This window comes from Eptesicus fuscus, chromosome 6 (assembly GCF_027574615.1).
Source record: "Eptesicus fuscus isolate TK198812 chromosome 6, DD_ASM_mEF_20220401, whole genome shotgun sequence".
NCBI classification, from domain to species: domain Eukaryota; kingdom Metazoa; phylum Chordata; class Mammalia; order Chiroptera; family Vespertilionidae; genus Eptesicus; species Eptesicus fuscus.
Genome location: NC_072478.1, coordinates 92,230,401 through 92,254,870, shown reverse-complemented (window position 1 = coordinate 92,254,870; position 24,470 = coordinate 92,230,401). Strand labels below are relative to the sequence as shown.

General features: G+C 40.2%; 1 protein-coding gene across 1 annotated transcript in view; it reads left to right on the top strand.

The window, feature by feature from the left end:
* The window catches only part of LOC114235362 (hepatitis A virus cellular receptor 1 homolog), a 79,636-nt gene extending 62,757 nt beyond the window's left edge, over positions 1-16,879 (top strand). Inside the window, exons 9-15 of the mRNA XM_054716750.1 lie at positions 1,581-1,682; positions 5,127-5,182; positions 8,351-8,465; positions 9,596-9,632; positions 11,794-11,884; positions 15,423-15,580; positions 16,732-16,879. Of these exons, the coding sequence (XP_054572725.1) occupies positions 1,581-1,682; positions 5,127-5,182; positions 8,351-8,465; positions 9,596-9,632; positions 11,794-11,884; positions 15,423-15,580; positions 16,732-16,879 (707 nt within the window). The remainder of the gene's footprint in view (positions 1-1,580; positions 1,683-5,126; positions 5,183-8,350; positions 8,466-9,595; positions 9,633-11,793; positions 11,885-15,422; positions 15,581-16,731) is intronic.
* Positions 16,880-24,470: the final 7,591 nt, after the last annotated feature.

The following is a 24,470-nucleotide window of genomic DNA, read 5'->3' as shown; positions in this document are numbered from 1 at the left end:
AGATTTTAGAGCCATAAAAGTATATAAGAAAAATAGCTTTGTTCCAGGCAGCTGAGCATACTAGAGAATCAGTTGACTTTCTTAATATTGATTTAGCTTCTTTATACTTAGTTTGACATAGTGTATGCCTGTAAAAGTGTGAGGATTAGTGAACTTGGTTTAATAAACATACATAATTTTTTTTACTTCATTTAAAGCAGAGATTCAGAAGGAAAGATCTGTGTGACCTCCTGAGGAACGTTAATTGTATTATTAATTAAATTGAACCTTATCATTATCCTGATAGTTTCCTAAGGAGTTTGAGTCTAGAGTTGAGATTTACAGTACAGAAAGGAGGTGAGCACTGGAGCTAATTCATTTCAGAGACATTTACTTTTATATCCACTTTCTGTCTGTCCTTAGTGCTTTCAGCACATGTTAATTTCCTAAAATATGCATGAAATGGTTAGATGTAAGATTATAGGAGAAGGGGAGCAAAGAAAGATGCCCACCAAAAGTCAAACTCTGGGAAGAAGTTAAGGTCAAGAGGCCTTTTGCACAGAACTAAGTTGAATAGACTCGGATTATCTGAGTTTCTTATATTGCCCTGTTCTTTGTTCCTAATGAAAGCCACATCCCCACATCCTGTTATAGGGTTCAGTATTGGAGGAAAACTTGAAATGGGTTCAGAAGATAAATGGGTTCAGATTGATGTTGAAATGTGAAGATTTTGGTGGGAAAGATGAAACAGGAAGACTGAGGAAAGGCAATAAGGAAAGCCCAGGTTTGAGAATTCTTGCCCATCCAGCACCACTAATTTGCTCTTAAGTTTTGTGGTGCTCTCAGGGAGGGAACATAAAGATTTTGTAAAGAGGCAAGTGATGCATAGCGGTGTGCTTGAGAATTCTTAGTGAAGCTTTTTGGTGAGAAATGGAAGATGAGTCAGATAATACAGGAAATCAGTCATACAGAATGAGTGAGCAGAATGCAACTGCAGAAGGAGCCGGGGTCACGGTCTACCAGGAGTCTGACTTTGAGGGTTGTGAATCATTACCAAGTTGAGAGATTGGGCAATGTAGTCACCTTGAAGGAACTTCAAGGAATTAAGTATTGTGAGGATGTATCCCATGCTGGTACATATGAGCGTCTCCCTGGAAAGATGTGTGGGTGAATAATCATGAACTTGAATAATGTCAGAAAATCCAGATTGGGGTTATTGTGAAGATGGGATGACAGATTAGTTTAAAATCCTAGGCCCTGTTTTATGAACATGAAATGTTATTTGTATGGATAAAAGCTTAACCAGGTGTCTTACATAAGATGCACTGTCATAGGCATTATGCATTTAGGGAGATCCTAAGAGTATAAAAAGTATGAAATAATTCTGTCTATAGATAACTATACAGACCATTATCTATATCAGATTTATTCCTGATAATAAAACCTTAGTTTGCAGTGCAATGTCTCAATGTTATCTTTGAATAAATTTCTAAGAAAGAGTTGAAGATAATTCCCAATTTTAGGTTTGTTGCCTATTTTTGTTGGGGCTGGAGATTTTTCTCTACAAATAAAACAGAGCTCTTACATCCTTTTTATTTCAGAAACCACCTCATCTTCTCCAGTGCAGACAACAGAAACCCAGCCTCCCACACCACCGGAAACAAGTACGACCAGCTCATCATTGAACTCTTCTTGCCCAACAGGTAACTGCATTTTCTTTCCTGAAGACCTGCATTCACAATTTGAAAGTCATTGACATGTAGTTAAGAGCACATGTTGTGACATGAGTGCTGATACTAGCCCCTCTAATCTGCTATGTGACTGAAACAAATGTCTTACCCTCTCTGAATCTGTTTTCATCATTTCTAAAATGGATGGAACATCACTGAACCTGTGGAATCCTTGTGAGGATTAAATGAGATGAAGAGCTTGGGACATAGGTGTAGGGGGATAAGTGATAGCTACAATAGCAACTATGACTATTACTTAGATGTCCAGAGTACATATATCTGACTAACATAGGCAGCTTGTATGATTTGGGAACCCCCACATTTGATTTTTCTAAATCAAATGAATCAGTTTTGACTCCTTATTTATTACTGGGCTTGCTCCCTTGGGCCAGAGCTGTAAAACAATTACCTCCCGACCAAAATGGCCCACTTGTGTTTACATTTTGCCAAAGCTCCAGAGACTAAATTCACCCAGCAGGCTGTTCTGCTGCCTTGTCAGGCTTGCAGGTACAAACAGACACTTAGTGATGGGTTGGGGACAACAATGCTGGCACCAAAGAGAGAATCTCCCCCATTCTCTCCATTCTGGCAGATCCCTTCTACTCTTGAAAGGGAAGATTGAGCTGTCTTTCCCATGGTGGAGAAAGGTGATACTGAAGCCTATCATCTTTCCCAGCTAACTCTGTGCCCCATAGTGGGAAGTGTGGGGAGTGCCACATGCTGAACCCCTTTGTTCAGCAGAAGAGCTGACTATGTGTCCTTGTGCTGTATCCAAACAGGGTCAAACCTTGCAAGACTCCTCCTGTGTATGACCCACTGTACTCAGGAGTTGCCAATCTGTAGGGGACCCCCTGTGGCTTTACTTTTGCCAATCATTCCTGGAAGATGGTTAATTTAAAATGGACCTGCAGTGACTCACAGAGGGACACATTCAGTTGGGATTAGATAATGGTGGCATTCAGTTTTGAAAGTGGAATCGCAAACAGCACGGAGCGATTGGGGCCAGCGCCAGCAGCGGGCGCTGGCGCCATCAGTGGGTGCAAGTGGTGACTGCTGCCCCGATTGCCCCTTAGGAGCAGGGGGACGTGGAGAAGCCCTCAGGGGCGATCAGGGTTGGCAGCCACTGCTCGCACCCACTGATCCACTGATGGCACCAAGTGATTGGGACCAGCGCCAGGCACTGGCAGTGGGTGCGAGCAGCTGCTCCAGCGCTGACTGTGGGTGTGAGTGGCGGCTCTGGAGCTGGCAGCGGGAGTGAGCAGAGCCGTCACCTGCAGCAGGTGTGAGCACCAGGCGGGATCATGGCACAGCATGAGGGAGCAAAGGATTTTTAGTAACCACCAGAAGCTCACCCCGATGACAGCGACTGGTGCCCCGCCTTGGTCTGGCATCCCTGCTCAGCTGCTCCACCATCCTGTCACAGCTGACACCTGCCATGTTCTGTGCATGCCCCCTGGTGGTCAGCGCATGTCATAGCGGTCAGTTGTTTGGTTGTTCCTATTGTTCCTGTTCTTCCGCTGTTTGGCCAATTTGCATATTAGCCTTTTATTATATAGGATAGTCAAGATATGGAAACAATCTAAGTGTCCATCAATAGATGAATAGATAAAGAAGAGGCAGTACATATATACAATGGAATATTACTTGGCCATATAAAGAATAAAATCGTGCCCTGGCAAGTGTGAATCAGTGGTTAGAGTGAACCTAAGGGTCTTGGGTTTGATTCCTGGTCAAGAGCATGTGCAGGAGGCAACCAATTGATGTGTCTCTCTCACATAGATGTCTCTCTCTCTCTCTCTCTCTCTCTCTCTCTCTCTCTCTCTTCTTTCTTTCCCTCCCTCCTTTCCACTCTCTCTAGAAATCAATGGAAAAAATATACTCAGGTGAGGATTAACAACAACAACAAAAATCTTGCCATCTGCAACAACATGGATGGACCTAGAGGGTATTATGCTAAGTGAAATAAATCAGACAGAGAAAGACAAATACCATATGATTTCAGTTATATGTGGAATCTAAAAAAGGAAATACATAAATAAACAAAACAGAAATAAACTCATAGATGCAACATTTTGGTGGTTGACAGATGGGATGGGGTTTGGGGTAATGGGTATAAAAGGGGTGGACAGGATTAAGAACTACAAATTGAAGCCTGGCCTGTGTGGCTCAGTTGGTTGGAGCATTGTCTCATGCACTGAAAGGTGGTGGGTATGATTTCCAGTCAGGGCAGATACTCAGGTGTGGGTTTGATCCCCAGTCAGGCATGTGCAGGAGGCAACCAATCAATGTTTCATTCTCATATCGATGTTTCTCTCTATCTGTTTCTCTCCCTTTCTCTCTCTCTCAAACCAGTAAAAGAATGTCCTTGGGTGAGGATTAAAAAAAGAAGTACAAATTGGTAGTTACAAAACATCATGGGGATATAAAGTATAGCATAAGAAATATAGTCAATAATAGTGTAATAACTATGTATGGTATCAGATAGGTACTATATTTTTTGAGTGATCACTTCCTAAGTTACTTAGATGTCTGGTCATTATGTTTTACACATGAAACTAATATAGCATTGTATGTCAACCATATTGAAAAATAGGAAAATTATTTTAAAAAGTAAACTAAACAAGAAACTAATAAAAATGGTTACTTCTAAGTCAGTTTGTATGGGGATTGATAGAGATTGGAGGAAAGAAGAGAGTGAGATTGTATGTCATTTTCAGTTTAGACTGTCTAAAACTACTAGTTATTTAAAATATAGGATTAAGTTAAAATTAAGATATTTTTATCATTTAAAGATTTTGCATGCATACATAAATATAATGTTTTTACGAAAAGCCCTTAAAGAATAGTACCCTTTAATATTAGGATTTTAGGTATACGATATATTGGTCTTGTGGTTGCTGCCCCATGTATTTTCTAAAGTACTTTTGGATCAAAGCCTAGGCACCTTGACATATATGGTAGGAGTTACATGCCACCTGTCTTAGATAGCTTAGTACATTTTGCTTACACTTTTAATGTAAAATCAATGTAATGTCCATTCTGAATAGAGTAGTTTGGTCTTTAGATGTGCATATGGCCTCTGGGCATTCATTGACAGTTCTTCACTGGCATGAAAATACTGATAATCTATCTATAAGTGGCATTTTTAACCTGGCTCCAAAAATAGCTTCTGTACCCCTGATCTTGTAGATAAAACTTTATATATAATGCATTTATTTTCCATAAAGAAGAAAAAAGGGGTCCATTTTCACAGGGTCCATGACAAAATGATTAAGAAACACATCTTAAAGATTTAAACACTAGTAAGTTGGTATGATTCTTGCAATGCCTGCTGCTGCATTTTTCCAATACGTGTTTGTAGCAAATTTTCAATATTTTTATAATTCTAATTAATGTTTTTTTGTTGTTGTTGAGCAGATGGGAATAGCACTGTGTCACAACTTTCAGATGGCAGTTGGCAATGGAATAAAACTGTAAGCAAATTCCTTCCTATTTTATTAGCCATATTCACTTGTATGTATCCCTGGAAGCAAGTTACATTTAGAGATTACTTCTGTAAGGCTGGGCTACATATTGGTTCTTTCTAGTTAAGAGACAAGGAAGAAAGTAATTTGTTTCTTAAATAGGGATCCTTTGGTTAATTGGTAAAGTTCATATGGATACAGTAGACCAGCTTGTTAGAGATGCCTGGTAAGTCATGTTTTACTCACACACATTCACACAACACTCACACAGTACAGACTTTCTCCTGGCCAAAACTTTGAACAAAAAAGAATGAACTAGTTTAAGGAGAGTGAGTTAACATAACATTCCCAGGAAGACTTGAGTTAACATTAGGGGAATAACATGCTTTGAGTCACTGTGGTGGCATGGAAGCTGTTCCAAACAAAAATATTATGTAAATGAAAGTGTGCAGCTTAAACATAGGCCCCCCTGATATCATTTTCCAACCCAAATGCTTCTATATAGAAATTTTGAGGCCACTATAGAGTTTTTCTATACCTTAACCTCCCCATAGGATGACTTGCTAAGGTGTTAACTGTTAAGGTGGTAACTGCTCACAAGTGGTGAGAAATGACAACCTGCAATAGCAAGAGAAATTCAAGCTGAGTCAAAGTGGGCAGATCTTGTATGGGGTCAGATTACTGTTACTGTTAACCTTAGTTACAAAGTGAACACTGCATAGGAGTGATATGAAATATTTTACCAATTTGTATGGCATGATTGATCCGACGGATGTGGGCTGAATTTGTATATACCTTTTAAATATCAGAATTGCTACCATGGAAATGGTTATTATATTGCTATATGGCCAGATTTATGCGATTTTTTTTTTTTAAAGCACATTCTGCCCTAGGTGGTTTGGCTCAGTGGATAAAGTCTCATTGGCCTGCAGACCAAAGGGTCCCTGGTTTGATTCTGGTCAAGGGCACGTACTCGATTGCAGACTTCTCCTCAGCCCAGGCTCTGCTCGGGCTCGTGCAGGAGGCAACCGATCGATGTGCTTCTCTCACATCGATATTTATTTCTCTCTGTCTTTCCCTCTCTTCCACTCTCTCTAAAAATCAATGGAAAAATATCCTCGGGTGAGGATTAAAAATAATAGTAATAAAAATAAAAAAATAAAAAAGCACATTCCGAATGGTGAGGTTGTTCTTGACCTCAGCTATAGGATGGTTAGGTTTAGTAGAGGCAATTTGGATGCAAGTTCATCACAGGTCACAGCGGAATCATGGGCTTTTTGTGTCTTGATTTTGAGGATGTCAGCCTGTCTCCCTGGAATCTTAAAAACATGCAGCAGGTTTTTGACCCAGTAGGTCAACTCCCTGGACTCTATGTTAAGGGAAGAATTGAACAAATACATGAAGATGCATGAGAAAAGATGTTCATTTATAATCATGAAAATGTTATGAACAACCTCAGAGATCAATAGTAAGGGATTAATAAATAAATAAATTAATTAATTAATTAAACACACCCACATATTGCCATTAAGAATGTCATTATTGCAGTGCATTTACTGACATGAGAAGACTGTTATTATTATTATGTGAAACTAACTTTAAATAGTATATATACTACAGTATATATTGAATATAGTCATTATTTATGTTAAGAAAAAAACATACTAGACAGAAAATACTGAAAGAGTTTGTAATAAAAATGGTAACAATGGTTGTTTTGGGGAAGTTAGGATTATAGTTGATTTTAGTTTTTCTTTTCTTATGCTTAGCTGTACATTCTAAAATAAACATGTAGTTTTTATGCAATATAATATTTATAAAAAAGTAAAGCCTTATTTAGCAATCGCATGTTCCATCTAACCACTTTAACCGCCCCCCCCCCCCCCACCATAGGTAAGGTAATTCCAATGCAGCTTCTCCCTCCCAGATAGTGACCATTCCCCTTTAAAGATAGGATGGCTTAAACGCTAAGTTACCCTGCTATTCCTCATCATGTTTTTCTGGAAATGTCTGAAAGTTCCTTTCCCAAGGACCCTACTTAATCTGTAGTTGACAGACACACAGAAACAGAGGTTCAGAGAAGCATAATAACTTGTTGAGGATCTCACTGCAACTAAAAGAGCCAGGATTTTAACTCTGGAGATTACACTTTTATGCAGCAAGAAGCTTGATCTTTCTCTCTGATCTTCCTTTCTGTTAAAATATAAAATGTGGGATCTTTTTAGGATTAGAGCTATACTATGTAAAGGGGCCTGGCATGATGCTTGGCATGTTTGGGGCTTTTTCTAGGAGGATGATCCCTTATAAATCACCCCAGGAGATTTTAAACAAAATTCTGCATTTTTAACCAATTGCATAGCATTTTAAGTTAACTGTTAACCAGGGCCAAGCTTGGGTAGCTGATTTCAGGTCCTTATTTATTTGTTTGTTTGTTTGTTTGTTTGTTTTTATATTTCTTTATTTATTTCAGAGAGGAAGGGAGAGGGAGAGAGAGACAGAAACATCAATGATGAGAGAGAATCATCTATCGGCTGCCTCCTGCATGCACCCTACTGGGGATCGAGCCTGAAATTCAGGCATGTGCCCTTGGCTGGAATCAAACCTGAGACCCTTCATCCCGCAGGCCAATGCTTTATCCACTGAGCCAAACCGGCTAGGGCTCAGGTCCATTTATATAGACATAAATAGAATCTTGAATTATAGTTAAAAAAAGTAATAAGAACTGCATCAATGGCCAAATTTATGAATTAAGTACATCCAGATAACATCACCAAGTCAATTTACACATGAACATTTTTTTTTCTTTTTTAATATCAGAAGAGAATATATTTATGAAAATATCTTATTGATTTCTTTTGAAAATATGGGTAATTTACATGTAATAAAGAGCACACTTCGAAGTATACAGTTGGAGCTTTGACAAATACATGCACCCATGTAAATCCCACTTCAAGAGTGATGTAAATATTTTCAATACCTTATATACACATTGAATTTCAAATTCTCTTACAATTTCACCATGTTACAACCTCAGGAGATCATTTGGTCTTGCCCATCATGATCTAGAAGTAGACAAGGGCCAATTAAGATGAATGTGCATGAGTACATTATTTGAGGAAATGATTGCTGTGCATAATTCTAACAAGATGCTTTTTCAATCTGCTGATGTTCCCTTAGCACACGGACTTGAAACAAAATCCAGGCTCCAGCACCAATAAGTCAGTCTCCATTGGACTCTCCATTATTGCCATGGTATTATTGCTCACTATTTTGGCTGCCATAGTTCCCGCAAGTAAGTCATTTCAGAACTGTGCAAAGTGAGGGCTGTAGAGCTAAACTGCATGGGTCTTGGGAGCTTCACACACCACGTACTTTTGATTTCTCATAACTTTCCTGTTTCATAACCTTGTTCTTTTTTTGTTTTTTCTTAAAAATATTGGCCTGTAAAGAGAAAAAGGAAATTTAAGTTCTCCATAGGAGAAATAAAACACTACGAAATAAGAGTTTGTGGGTGGAGTTGGGATTTGGAAGGCAACAAACCACTGTACTAAGCAGATTTGTTCACTCTTCCTCCTCCCTTCCCCTCAAGACCTCATTTTTGCTCCAGTGAAGGATAATATTGTTGAGAGTCTTACAACACTCACTTATCTGAAGAGGCAAATGAGACATTGGAGGGAAAACAGATTTCAGGCAAGGCTAGTCCAACGGGTTTCAAAAACTAGCCATCCACCAGCTCTGTATGAGTGTGTGTGTGTGTGTGTGTGTGTGTGTGTGTGTGTGTGTTTGCGCACACGTGCACGCATGTTCAGCTGGCCTCCATGGAAGAACCACAATCATCTATTCTTGAAAATGAAAAATAATTATTAATAATTGCATGAAAGTAAGTTTGGGCATATGTGTGAATACACTAAAACATTAATAAACATGAGATAGTTTGCACACCGGGGCTTCTTTGGGTCCTACAGAGTCAGCAGTCACAGGAAAGAGCCTAGTCTGAGTTTTGTTTGTTTTCCTTTTTAAAAAACATTCTTCTAGCCGGCCAGGGTGGCTCAGTGGTTGAGTGTCATCCCCTGCACCAAGAGGTTGCTGTTTTGATTCCTGATCAGGGCACATGCCAGGGTTGTGGGCTCTATCCCCAGTTGAGAGCTTGCAGGAGGCCGCCCCACTAGGGCGCATGAAGGAGGCAGCCAATGTTTCTCTCTCTCCCTCCCCTTTCTCTCTGGAAAAATCAATAAAAACATATTAATAAACAAACAAACAAACAAACACATTCTTCTAAATTTAATTTTTTCCGCCTCTGGCTTTGTACAGATGTTATTTATATTAAAGTAATAGCAGAAGTAATATACATGGTCAGGAAAAGATCTCATAAACTCTTTGGCTGACATGTTTTATTTTCTCTTTAATTCTTCCCCAATTTAGAATATTTATGTTGGAAAAGAAAGATGTTGCAAAGAAGGTAAGCTTGAAGGGTTTGTGTCAATGCCTTTTGATGTTTCTACTCTCATAAAAATAAATAAATAATTCTCTCTGTTCCTCTCCTCTCTCCCGAACTCTCCAGTTTACACTCTGGATCCTGAAAAATCTAGTTCAGTGGGTTCCTCCATCACTATCCACACCTTCCAGTGATATTGTTAGCTTTCTATATTTCCATGGAATTGTGCCATGAACTTCTACAGAAATAGCACTTCCATCCCAAACTCTCAGACTAAGGGAACTAAATCTCAATAGTGTTAGATGAAATTACATTTGAATGAATTGTTTGGTTTGTTCTCGATTTCATTCAGTGCTTTGTTTACTGAAAGAGATGAACAAAACAGACAGACCATATAAGCAAGTTACCAGGGTCCTTTTAGGGCTTCCAGGCAAATAGCATGGGGGGTGTAGACCAGGGTAATGGGCTGTGTGGCTGATGGAATAGGAGGCCGCTGGCAAAGATCTAGAGGAAGACAACTCCAGGCTGAAGTAGAGCAAAAGCATAGTTCCCCATCCCCTGTCGTTCCACACCCAGCATGCTCTGCTACTTTACATTAGATATCTGGCCTCATAAGCATTTGATGTACAATTTTTGTAAATCTAACCTATTGCCCAGTTAAAGCTTAAATCTCCTTTACTTTCATCCACCTCCTGTATCTATCTAAACAAACACCTGTAATGGTATGAAACCCCTACTTACCACCAACTCCAATCAGCCTGCTTCTTTTAGTCCAGTTTGGGCTTTAAGCAAAGTCTTTCTTTGATTTTCTAGCCATCCCTCTGAGGCTGCCATTCATTATTCCCAGTTCTGTTTTGTTGGATGTTAATCTTTCCTCTGTCTTAGTTCCATAAGCCAATCCATAGACATTGCCTTGAACAATAACCAACATATTGCAAGTGCCCCATAAATGTTGGTTTCTATTATTGCAATAATGCCTACATAGCACTAAATCTGTGAGATAGGCACTATTATTCTCACTTTATACATTGGAAGTCGGGTTCAGAAACATTAAGTGACATCCAAGTTCATACCATACATCAGATAAAAGACTCAATATTAGGTCTTTCGGGGTCCAGAACCCATACTATAGAAGATTTAACTACCTGCTTCCAGCAATATAAGGGGGGAAAAAATTCTTCTTAAGGCAGAAAAGCATGACTTCTGCCCTTTCACTGTCAATATTGTCTTTATGTATCTTTTTAGTTGATTTTTGCCCTTTTCCTGTCAACATATTCTTTACATCTACTTCTTATAAATTATAAAAGAAACATTGTAGAAAATATTGTAAAATATAAAAAAAGCAAGAAAAACAAGAGAGAAAGAGAGAGAGCGAGCGCGCATTTATAATGACACCTTTGGGGAAGCTATTTCACACTGACTCATTTTGAACTTTTGACACCTAAACTGGTTCTCACATGTATGCCTGGTTCCTTTTAAGATCTGAGTTGAGTGAAGACTCTACATTTCATATCATTTCTGGGCAGGCTCAGGTAATAAAAATCATCACTATCTACAAATTATAAAACAATAGCTATATCAAACCTCTACACATAACCTTTTTATACATTTGCTGTGTGAGTGTGTTATGAAAGTCATCTAACTCATGGCTTTCACATTCTGACCATAAAGACACAGTAAGATTTTTGACATGATGATCCAGTACACACTTATGTGAAACAACACTATTACTACATAACACACTCTGATATTTTATATTCTGTTTATCCTAAATATAGGAAGTAGACAACTATATAGATTTAATAATCCTCTCTAAAGAGTACGATCCACAGTTGGAAAAACACAAGCCAAACCATTTCATAGCCACCTTTGTGAATATGCATCTTGATTTAGTACTTCCATTTCATGTCTGACAACTGTCTTAGATTTTCAACTGTTGTATTCTATTACATGGGTCTCTTGAAAGAGAATAGTCTGAATACGTCTTGGGTTTTGTTTTGCTATTTTTTTTTCAACCCTGCTTATTAAACAAACTTTCCCACAACTTAATATTTACAACTCTGGAATCTTCTAGTCATTCAATAGGTTGTGTGAATGGGGCACTGGTGGTCAAATAGACAAACGTACTGTTCATTATTTAGAAGTGGTTTGCTTTTCACTTACTCTCACATTATTCTTTTTGCAGCAAAGAACCTCAGACCGCAACTTCGCAAAATGAAACTGCAGTGCACTACCAAGCACATGAAAGTATCTACTTTAAGAACGAGCTTTACAACGTGCGTTAAGACCAGCGGTTCTCCAAGGCTTTAGGCCCTTGACTGCAGAAGGCAATGACCAGATCTTACCATGTCTGTCCTTTTAAGCTCCAGGATGATTTTTCTGTCAATATTTCATGGCGTTACAGCATGTCAGTGATGTTGGTTAGAGTGTCTTTAGCTCATCAGTGTGTAGTCACCCTTATTGGTAATTCGTCTTAATTTTCTATACTAAAATTGGCTCAGTCTTTCTGGACATAGCAGAGCTCTCTACCAAACATGAACTGAACACTTTAGAACTGTATATTCTGTTTAGACCTTATGAATCATGTATCCATCAAGAATTCTCATTGGGTAGACAAGAAATGAACCAATACTTCGGTCACCATAAAACATTGGAATATACTTAAAATCAGAAAATCTAATTTGGTACTTAAATGAGTTCACTTGGAAGCATTTTTTTCTTGCAACTTATAATGTTAAATTTCTTAAGTTACTGTAGGTTTTCAAATCATGGAGGTTCACAGGTTTTTATTTACCTGGTGGGGAAATAAAGTTGGTATGGTTCCCCATTAGATCATTTTTCTTTTTTGGCTCTGGAAATATAAGGTTTTAAGTGCTTTCCCTGAGACTAGGATGGGGTTTTTAGTAGTTAGAAGGAGCTAGGATGTTTAGTGGATGAAGTAGATACCAGGGTAAGAAAATCAATTGCCATGTGATTTAACACATGTATGCTATTTTTGCTATATTTGTGTCATAGTTCCAGGCACTCATATAGACCAGTGTCAGAGAATCTGAATGATTTTTTAGGATGATGCAGGACAGAGATAAATAAAAGGATAAACGAAAGGGAAAGAACAGAGAAAAAGGCTTTCTGCTTAGAAAAGTAAGTTTTCCAATATAATAGTGTTGTTTGAGAGTGTTGCTAATTTCAACTGAAATTCTAAATTGTTCCCAACCACTTAAATTAAGACTAGAACTACCATATGACCTAACAATCCCACTGCTGTTGATATACCCGAAAAATTCAAAATCACATATTTGCAAAACATATGCACTCTTATGTTCATTGCAGTATTATTCACAGTGGCTAAGACATGGAAACAACCAAAGTGCCCTGCGATAGAGGGCTGGATAAAGAAGATGTGGTTCATATACACAATGGAATACTACTCAGCCACAAGAAAGGATGAAATAGCGCCACTTGCAACAACATGGATGGACCTTGAGAACATTATGCTAAGTGAAATAGTCAGACAGAAAAAGCTAAGAACCATATGATTTCACTCATATGTGGGATATGAAATTGAAACTTTTGAATACAAATAGCAGTGTGGTGGTTGCCAGAGGGAAGGGAGTACGGGGAGAAGGGGATCCTAATATGAGGTGACAGGAGATTTATCTTTTGGTGGTGGGCACATGGTGTAATATATACAGATTTTGTAACAGAAATCTACACATGAAACCTATATGTTCACATTGACCAATGTCAGCCCAATCAATTTAATAAATAAATTTAAGAAAAAAAAGTATTATGGAAGGATGAATGTTTCTTTTTTTTTCATATCAAATCCCAATGCTCTTCCTTCTTCACAATCATTAAATTTTTGGTTTTTCCAAGAGAGTTAAAGCAAAAAAGGTAAGGATATTTTTAGCCACCAGAAACATTTATTTTTTTCTCTTTATATCAGAAACATCTGTACATGAATAGTTCACAGGGCTGGGTAATAATTTCAATTTGAGTTAATCCTGAAATAATTCACACTTGGGGTTCAGTGCTACTCACACTGTATTGGTCTAGGAGGGTGAGATGCTTGTTTTTAAAGGCAAGATTTTTAACACGTAGCTGCAGAATTCTAGAAAATTAATAGCGCCTCTGAATAAAGGTTAAATGGGCAAATAATAATGTTAAGCATTATCTACTGGGTTTCCCAAATGGGATGAGACTTATATGGTCTAAAAAATCTTGTTCAAACTACAGTGTTTTTCTTTTATTTATTATTTATATGTTTATTTTGTTAATCTTCACCTGAGAATATTTTCCCATTGATTTTTAGAGAGAGGGAAAGACAAAGAGAATTACTGCTGTGAGAGAAACACACTGACTGGTTGCCTCCTGCAGAGCAGGGGGCCAGGGAGAAGCCTGCAACCGAAGTAGTGCCCTTGGCTGGAATCAAAACCCAGAAGCTTGGGTCTGCAAGACGATGCTCTATGCACTGAGCCAGACTGGCTAGGGCTCCCAGTACAGTGTTTTTCTTTTAAATTCAAGACAACATGCATAAACAGAGATTTCAAATTAAAGCTCAGATTTTAGTTTTTCTGGAAGACCTGGCAACATTGGACCGCATTCCTATGCAATCAGGGCCTCATTAGGTGGCATCCCATTCTCTTAGCCCACCAGCCCTTGCCTTACCCGCAGCTCACATTTGTTACCTGCTTCGTGGCTTGTGGGCCTTCGAATTTATGCTGCCGCTTCCAGTCTCCATGCTTTTCCTGTAGATGTATGATGGCACACTAAAGGCTCTGGGAGTCTGGTTAACTGTTTAATCCAGAACTTCCAAAATTTGTTTGAAACGCATGAGCAAGGATGGCTGCTGGCAGGCCTGTGAGGGTGTGGGGACACAGAATTAGAACTGGCACTTGAGTTCTATCTTAACTCTTACCAGTAACACTGGATTTGTTTAGGGCAAGTTGTTCTTTATGCCTTCGTTTTTACATCTATTAGAGATAATAATTCCATACCTATATCAGATCCTAGTGGTGTCTCTAATGACGATGACATGTTATTTGTGAGAAGGCTGAAAAGTGAAAAATACTACACATATGCAAAGGGCTTTTATTTTGGCTGAGTTTTTAGTAATAGCAAGTCTAGTATTAATGCTCAGTAAATAATTTCAACAATGTTACATTCATAAGTCTCTTGCTCTAGAGTACCACTCTTTCTGAATAATATTTTTTGAAAAGTTGATATTGGGTAATTTGGCTATGATTTATTTATTTATTTAGATATGTTTTTATTGATTTTAGAGAAGAAGGGAGTGGAAGAGAGAGATAGAAACATTAACGAAGAGAGACAATCATTGACCGGCTGCCTCCTGCACATCCCCTACTGGGGATGGGGCCTGAAACCTAAGCATGTGCCCTGACCGGGAATCGAACCAGGGACCCTTCAGTCCACAGGCCGACATTCCATCCACTGAGCCAAACCAGCCAGGACTTGGCTATGATTTAATGCTGTAGAAAATAACTGTCAATAACTGAGAGGAAGAATGGGTTAGAAGGAAGGAGGGGGGGGAGGCATTTAGCTAATATTAATATTTTCTGTAATTTTATCAATATTATAGAATGTATTGAGTTTTGTTTTTGATCCTTTGAAACAGTTGAGATTCATTTTCTACAGTCTGTCCTGGGACATTAGGACATGGGTGTGATTTAGGCCGTATTTTAAATTTGGGAAGTTTTGCACATCTTTAAGAAGCAGCAGAACCAATCTTCGCTGATGACCGTGAAGATAATTTTGGGAGCACATGAAAGTGTGAGTCTCTTATTTTCCTTGTAGGAACACTCGCCAATAAATGTGATTTCTGTTTTCATTTTGAAAACTGACTTCCTTTCTCAGGCTCATCAGTTGGGGCCTGGCATCTTCAACTTGTGGTGGATTCCCAGAACAAGGGCAGGTGGGGCAAGATTTGAGAGCCAAGTGTGCCTGGCAGTCCGGTAAGTGCTGGGGATGGAGTAGAGCACAGCCCTGAACTCCACTTCCCAAGGAGCTCCCATTTAATAGGGAGCCCCCCGCTCCCCAAACCATCAATTCTGCTACCAGTAAATACTGAGGAGAATGAGAACATGGTGATAGGATGGGCTTTTCAACCATGGCATTTGGAGCCAGATAACCCTTTGCTGCTGGGGGCTGCCCTGTGCATTGTGGGATATTTAGCAGCATCCCTCACTTCTATCCACCAGGGGACAGTTGTGCCCTTCCAGCTGTGACAACTGCAAATGTCTCCAGGCATTACCAAATGTCTCCTGAGAGACAACGTCACCCCTGGTTGAAAATCAGGGTGACACAGGATGCCTGGGGGTGTGAAGGATGTGAGTGGGGAGTGTGGGGAGTGGTGCAGGGTTGGTCAGGGACTGCCTCTGAGAAAGAGGTGACATTTGAGTTGAAACCAAACAAAGCACCCACTTGGAGGAATCCACCCAATGCAAGGGCCTTGGGGCAGGAAGGAGCTTGTGCATTAAGAGGGAGAAAGCACAGTGTGTTTCAAGTACAGCCATGTGGCTGCAGCAAAGTGAGTGAGGAGGCTTGGAAAGAGATGGGGCTGGAGACTCAGGCGCCGTCTCTCACAGGGGCTGGATGCAGAGGGCCCTATGAACACTTCTGTTTGAAAAGAGTCCCACTCTTAGAAAACAAAACACTTTATATGTTAAGGGTTAAACCTGCTATGCATCACCAAATTATGCCAAAAATAAATGCATCATTTCTTAACGTGCTTCAGTGACACTGTTCAAAGTTTACATATAAAAAGCCAGTTTGGTTGGTTGGGGTGACAGAAGAGGGTATGCAGGGGAAGGATAGGGGAAGAGGGTTACATCCTGGCAGTGAGGGGCTTTTCACAGGGCTGTGTGAGGGCACCCTGGCCTCGGGAGAGGGGTCCTGGAAGAAGATGGATGGGGTGTCAGAGTTTGATCTACTGGGCTGGGTAGCTGCTGAACCCACTCTTCCCAAACTTGCAGCCTGGCATAGTGGAGAGATGTTCTCCGGTCGTGATATTTGCCTCAGATACCCACTCTCCATCCCACAGGTCAACCCACATTTTTGGGAAAGCTTGCCGCCTGTATTTTCACTGGGTGTGTCATTCCTCAAGGCTCAGCTCCAATGTCGCCTCGCCAGTCCTGCGGGACCTCATACCCAAGGCAGAATTAGCCCTGGGAACGCTTCGTGGAGCCCTCTTCAGCGACTGGACGAATATGCCAGGCATGGTGCTATTGCCCAGCTTGAATCATTCTGCATGAGGCCAGGGCCCTACCTAGCATGTGGGGCACATCTGGGTGAATCACAGAGACAGCCCCTTCCTTTTTCTGGCTGGCACAGCCTCTGAGCCAGGACAAAGGCTTGTCAAATGGAGTCTGTCCGAACTACAAGCATAAGTAGTGACTCTATAGTGACCCTATAATTTAGTGCTTTGTATTAGAGATGTGTGGGTTGAGGACACCTTGTATACTGAGCACTCTGAGGGAAGCGTCTGCCGTTTCTCAGCACCCAGCTTACACACAGTAGGTGCTTACTACATAACCATGAAAATTGGGGAATAAATTGAAAGAATGTTTCCTTATCCCTCCCTCTGTGTCCTGGGAATGAGTGGGGAGGGGAGAGCTGAGTGTCTTTTTAATTTTATTTTTATTGTTGAAAGAGCTGATTGTTTTAAAAACTCTTTTTATGAGCTAAAAAGAATTCTCTTCATATTTCCGGCTGGAGTTTGTATGCACCTCAGAGGCTCTCTGACCCGTCTTTGCAACCTTGGCTGTACATTACAATCACCTGGGAAGCGTGGCCAACTACGCATGCTCAGATCAAGTCCATCAGAATCTCAGCTGTGGGGCCAGATAGGCTCTTTGTTTTGTTTTTTAATTTTCTGAGATGATTTCAATGTGTAGCTGAGACTGAGAACCACTGACCTGGAGAGACTTGGCGAGAAAAGGTGAGAGCTTTTGTCCTTTTTCTGTGTGAGGAGAGCTCTGGAAAAGCATAAACGATACAGACGAAAACAGAATATCAACAGCGGGCCGGGACAGGTGGGCAGACGCTGGGTGATAGCAGATCTTTCCTGTGTCTGGCTGGCATGGCAACAGCATTATATTGGTGGCAGCCCTGGGAATGAAAAAATGGACGCTGCCACGTGTTCGAAAGCTTCTCAGGAAGCCAGCCCGCAGCTGTCTAGCTGACTGTCCCGGGCTTCCTAAGAACTAACGTTTTCTTCCACAAGTTGTAAAAGTAAGCAAAGCAGAAAGTCCCTTGGCCTGTGAGGGTTTGCTCTAAGGTAACCTTCTTTGTTTTATACTGTGGACTGCTGAGATGGGGTTTGCTCTGTCTGGTAAATGCTGAACCTGCTGAGCCTAAAAAAGTATTTGGAGGATGACTGATGCACACATTTCTCAACAAAGTTTATTTTTAGAGGAGTTTTAGGTTGATAGCAAAGTTGAGTAGAAAGTATAGAGAGTTCCCTTAGAACTACCCTCCTTCCCCCGCCCCAAAAACACTTATCAATTTCCATGATCAAAATGTTGCCTTAATGAGGTACAGTTGATGAACCCACATTAACACATCATTGTCAACTGAAGTCCATAGCTTATGCTTTGCATTGTGCATTCTGTGGCTTTTGACAAATGTATGATGATTGCATCCACCATTATAGTGTTATACAGAACTAGAGGCCCAGTGCACAAAATTTGTGCATGGAGGGCGGGGGGGGGGGGTCCCCTCAGCCCAGCCTGCACCCTCTCCAATCTGGGACCCCTCGGGGGATGTCCAACTGCCAGATTGGGCCTAAACCGGCAGTCGGACATCCCTCTCACAATCTGGGACCACTGGCTCCTAACGGCTCACCTGACTGCCTGCCTAATCACCCCTAACTGTGCCACCTGCTGGCCCAGTCAACCCCAACTGCCCACCCCCCCTGGCCTGGTTGCCCATAACTGCCCCCCTGGCCTGGTCGCCCCTTACTGCGCCCCTGATGGCCTGGTCGCCCCCAACTGGCCCCCCTGCTGGCCTAGTCACCCCTTATTGCCTCCCCTGCTGGCCTGGTCACCACTCATTGCCCCCCTCTGCCGGCCTGGTCACCCCTCACTAACCCCCCTGCTGGCCTGGTTGCTCCATGCAGCCTGTTCAATCGTCTGTTCGGTTGTGATGGTTGCTTAGGCATATATATATATATATATATATATATATATATATATATAATGTTTTACTGCCCTAAAAATCCCCCTATACTCTACCTGTTCATCTCTCCCTTCCTCCAGATCTGTGACAACCACTAATCTTTTTATTATTTCCACTAGAGGCCTGGTGCATGACATCCATGCCCTCTCGCAGTACAGGATCCCTCGGGGGATGTTTGCCTGCAGGCTTAGGCCCGCTCCCGCCTAAGCCAGCAGTGGAGCATCCCGCAAGGGGTCCTTAGTGCTGCCTCAGAGTACTCACCAACCATGAGCCTGGCTTCTGGCTGAGCGGCGCTCCCTCTGCGGGAGTGCACTGACCACCAGGGGGCAGCTCCTGCGTTGAGTGTCTGCCCCCCTGGTGGTCAGTGCACATCATAGTGACCAGTCATTCCACCATTCGGTCTATTTGCATATTAGGGTTTTATTATATAGGTAGTTTTACCTTTTTCAGAATGTCCTATATTTGGACTCATACAGTATGTGGCCTTTTAAGATTGACTTCTTTCACCTAGCAATATAAATTTTTGTGTCCTTTCTTTCTTTTCATGGCTGCATAACGCACTGCTTTTATTGTGGAATGCTATTTCATTGTTTGGATGTACCATAGTTTGTTTATTCACTTACCTATTAAAGGACATTTTGGCTGCTTCCAAGTTTTGGCAATTATGAATAAAGTGGCTATAACCACTCATGTGTAAGTTAAGAAACATGATTGATAAATTATATTGTAAGAGTGTATGTTTAGTTTTGTAAGAAACTACTAAATTGTCTTCCAAAGTGGCTGTACCATTTTCTATTACCATCAGCAATGAATTAGTTCCTGTTGTTTCACATCCTTGCTTGCATTTGGTGTTGGATTTTAGCCATTCTACTACATATGTAGTGGTATTTCATTTTTGTTTTAATTTGCATTTAATTCCTAATAATATGTTGACTATGTACTCATATGTTTATCTGTCATCTGTATGTCCTTGGTGATGTATCTATTCAGATCTTTTGATCATTTTTAATCAGGTTGTTCATTTTCTTATTGTTGGGTTTTACGAGTTCTTTGAATATTTTGCCTAACAGTTCTTCATCAAATATGTCTTTTGCAAATGTTTTCTTCCAGTCTATGGCTTGTCTTCTCATTCTCTTGACAGTGTCTTTCATAGAGCAGAAGTTTTAATTTTAATGAAATCCAACTTATCATTTTTTTATTCATGGGTCATGTCTTTGGTGTTATATCTTTTTTTTTTTTTATCCTCACCTGAGGATATTTTTAGAGAGAGTGGAAAAGAGAGGGAAGGACAGAGAGAAATATTGATGTGAGAGAAGCACATTGATTGGTTGCCTCTTGCATGAGCTCTGACCAAGGCCTGGGCCTGGGAAGAGCCTGCAATCTAGGTATGTGCCCTTGACCAGAATTGAACCCAGGACTTTTAGGTCTGCAGGCCTACACTTTATCTACTGAGCCAAACTGGCTAGGACTGGTGTTATATCTTAAAAGTCATTGCTAGCCCAGCCAGCATGGCTCAGTGCTTGAGCGTCAACCTATGAACCAGGAGGTCACTGTTCGATTCCTGGACAGGGCACATGCCCAGGTTGCAGGCTCGATCCCCATATGGGGTGTGCAGGAAGCTTCTGATCAATGATTCTCATCATTGATGTTTCTCTCTCTCTCTTCTCTCTCTCTCTCTCTCTCTCTCTCTCTCTCTCTCGTTCTCTCTCCCTCTTCCCTTTCCTCTCTGAAATCAATAAAAATATATTTTAAAAATAGTTAAATATAGAGTTGCCATATGATTCAGCAATTTCATCCCTAGGGATATACCAATAGAAGTGAAAATATATGTGCATAAAAATTTTTATAGTAGTATTATACTAAGTGAAATAAGCCTGTCAGAGAAAGACAAGTATCACATCATCTCACTCATATCTGGAATCTAAAAAACAAAATAAACTGATGATCAAAATAGATACAGAGATATAGAAACATGGAATAGACTGATGAATCTCAGGGAGAGATGGGGATGGTTGGGAAAAGATTAACCAAGGAATTTATATGCATAACCCCAGGGACACAGACAGTAGTGTGGTGAAGGCCTGGGGCAGGGGCAGGGGATGCACTAGAAGGGGCCAATGGGGAAAAAGCATATCTGTATAACTTTCAATAATAAAGATAAATTTTAAAAATTTGTATACAAATGTTTATAGCAGCATTACTCATTATACCAAAAAAGTGGTCAACAACCCAAATGTCCCTAACTGATGAATACATTTAAAAAATGTGATATATCTATATAATGGAATATTACTCAGCCATAAAATGGACTGAAATACTTATTTATGCTATAATATAGATGAATCTCAAAAACATTATAGTAAGTGAAAGAAGCCAGATGTGACAGACCATATTGTATATGATTCCATTCTATAAAATGACTGGGCGAATAAATAGAAAAAAAAAGTAGAGTAGTGGCTGCCAGAGTCTGGGAAGAGAGAAGAATAGAGAGTGACTGATAATGAGTATGTTGTTTATTTTTTTTTAGGGGGGTAATGAAAACATTCTAAAATCAGATAGTGGTGATGTCTGTACAACTTTGTGGATATGCTAAAAACCACTTTAAAATGGTAAACTTTATTGTGTGTACATTGTACTTCAATAAAAAAAAATTAAGAGTAGGGAAAGGGCTTGTGCTGATAGAGGGATGTGTGATTTGGATACTGGGAGAAGATTTTTTATGGGATCTGATCATAGGAAAAGAAAAGCCTGGATTGAAGGCTTCTGGGCTTTGAACAAGGAGCATGACTTTGAGAACTGTGTATGGTTATCTTGATATATGCACATTCCATTCCCATCTATATCTGTTATCTCCTGCTTTCTGCCTGTGAGCATGACAAACAAGAGCCTCTACCAACTTCCCCTGACCCTTTAATAATCTCAGTCTCCAGTTATTCCTCTTTCTCTTTCCTTTACCACTCAGTCTAACTTTTTTTTTTTTTAATTATTACAAATTCCCATTTCTCTATCTCCCATCTACTCCTTAAACCAATGCAGTCTGGCTTCTAACTCCACTCGTCCAGTGATGCTGACCAGTGAGCATTCTATGTATGTGCAGCGACCATTTCTCAATACTTATCAAACTTGACCTTTTGGTTGCATTTGACCCCGCTGACCAAACCATCTTTCCTACAACTCCCTCTTCCCCTTTGCTCTCAGGGAGTGGTGCCACTTGTCCTGGTTTCCTCCTACTCCTCTGCATTTGTGGCTGGATCCTCTTTCTCTGTCTCCTAAGCACTCACACCCTCCAGGCAGGACTCAATCCACCACTTGCTTCTTTCTTGACATCTTCTCCCTATTTACAAGAAATCCACCCCCAAGTCTCTTACAGTCACATCTCTCCCCTGAGCTACAGACCCAGTTGTGAACTCTAAGTTTATGTCTTTGCCTAAGTGGGCATATTCAGCTATAATTTCTTCCCGTTATTTCAGTTCCACTCTTCTCTCCTCTCCTATTAGAACTCCAATGGCATAAATGTTAGCTCTGTTGTTACAGTCTTCAGCTCACTGAGATGTGGTTGTTTTTTTTCCTCTTTCTTTTTTTCCAGTCTGTTGGGTAAATTCTATGAATCTATCCTTAAGTTCTCAGCTCCCATCCTCTATCACCTCTACTCTAGTATGGAGCCATCATACTAGATGAATAAACTTTTATTCCATTTATCTTATTTATTGTATTTTTCAATTTCATGATTTCCAATTTGTTCATTTTTATAACCTCTATTTCTTTTTTCATATCCTAGACATTTTTTATGAACAAGAGTACTTCTTAAAGTGATGGCCATTTATTTATGTATTTAATTATGCACCTTGAAATATGAAATAAAATGTATATGTAATCCCCATTATTGCACCTAACAAAACTAATGATAACTCTTTAATACTAATACATATTTGGATTTTTTCTGCGTGCCCCTCCAAGTGTCTGCTTATAATGGATTCATCCAAACTAGTATCCAAAACAACCTATAGAGTACATTTGGTTGTTATGTCTTTTAAGTCATTTAGAACAGTGACTACTCCTTTTTTTGTCATGCCATTGACTTGCTGAAAAACTAGATGAGTTGTTTTTAAAAATGCCCCATATTGTGAACCTTTCAGATTGTTTTATTTCCTGTAAGCTAAAAGCTAAAAGTTTTGATTGGATCCAATTTCAATATTTTTGTAAAAAAACTTTATAAGTGAAATTATTAAAGTGCTCTTTAAAATTTTTTTCCCCCCTGGTTTGCATGTGACCTGGTTTGCAGGTCACATTTTATTTTATTTTTTTTAAATTTCTTTATTGATTAAGTTATGACATATGTGTCCTTATCCCCTATTACCCCGTCCCCCTCATCTCCGCACTCATGCCCTTACCCTCCTGTTGTCTGTGTCCATTGATTAGGCCTATATGCATGCATACAAGTCCTTTGGTTGATCTTTCTCCCTTACCCCCACCCTCCCCTACCTTCCCTCTGAGGTTTGACTGTGTGATCAATGTTTCTCTGTCTCAGGATCTGTTTTTGTTTATCAGTTTATGTTATCATTCATTTATGGAATATAAATTTTTTAATAGATTTTAGAGAGAAAGTGAGAGGGAGAGAGAGAGAAACATCAATGATGAGAGAAAATCATTGATTGGCTGCCTCCTGCACTCCTCACAATGGGGATCGAGCTGCAACCTGGGCGTGACTGGGAATCAAACCATGACCCCCTGGTTCATAGGTCGATGCTCAACCACTGAGCCACACTGGCTGGGCTAAATTGCTCTTTTTAATAGTAAATATTTGGGGGAGTATCTGACTATCTAGTAAAGAGGACTTAATTAAATAAATCATGGTATATCCCTGTAGTGTGAAACTAATTCTGAGGACATTAAATATGTGCAGTAGAAGAGGATTTAAATTAAAATTTGAAAACATAAAATATGTTCATAATGCAGTAATTTTTTTAAAAATATACCTTTTTAAAAATATATATTTTATTGAATTTTTACAAAGAGGAAGGGAAAGGGAGAGCCAGAAACATCCATGAGAGAGAAACATTGACCAGCTGCCTCCTGCACACCTCCTACTGGGGATGTGCCCGCAACCAGGGAACATGCCCTTGGCCGGCATCGAACCCGGGACCCTTTAATCCACAGGCCGATGCTCTATCCACTGAGCCAAACGGGTTAGGGCAGTACAGTACATTTTAAAAGCTGGTCATGAGCATAGATATGTCACGTGTGATTATGTCTGGCAGGACCTACCAGGTATATCGATGAGTACTGGAGCATAAACAAATTCTCCTGTTTTTCCTTAGATGAAATGAAGAGAGATACACAATGATTATGCATTGCTTTGTAATGATACTAATAGAAAACCAGTGAAAGATATCTTACCAAAAGCATCCCCCAGAAATAAGATGGAGGAAAGAGTGTGGCTCCCTGCTGGTCCAACTCCTCCAGACCACCTTCCTAAAGAGCAGCGGGAGGGGGAAGCAAGGGATCACGCAGGGCTCCAGGGCTCTCTTGTGTTAAGAGCCCAGAAACAGGAACGGGGGGGGGGGGGGGGGGTGTGGAAGACGAGACAAATTAGAAACAAAATGTAATGCCCTCTAGTTTAACAAGTAGGGTTAGCTGCTCCTTTTCAACCCAGAGATCCAGGGAGCC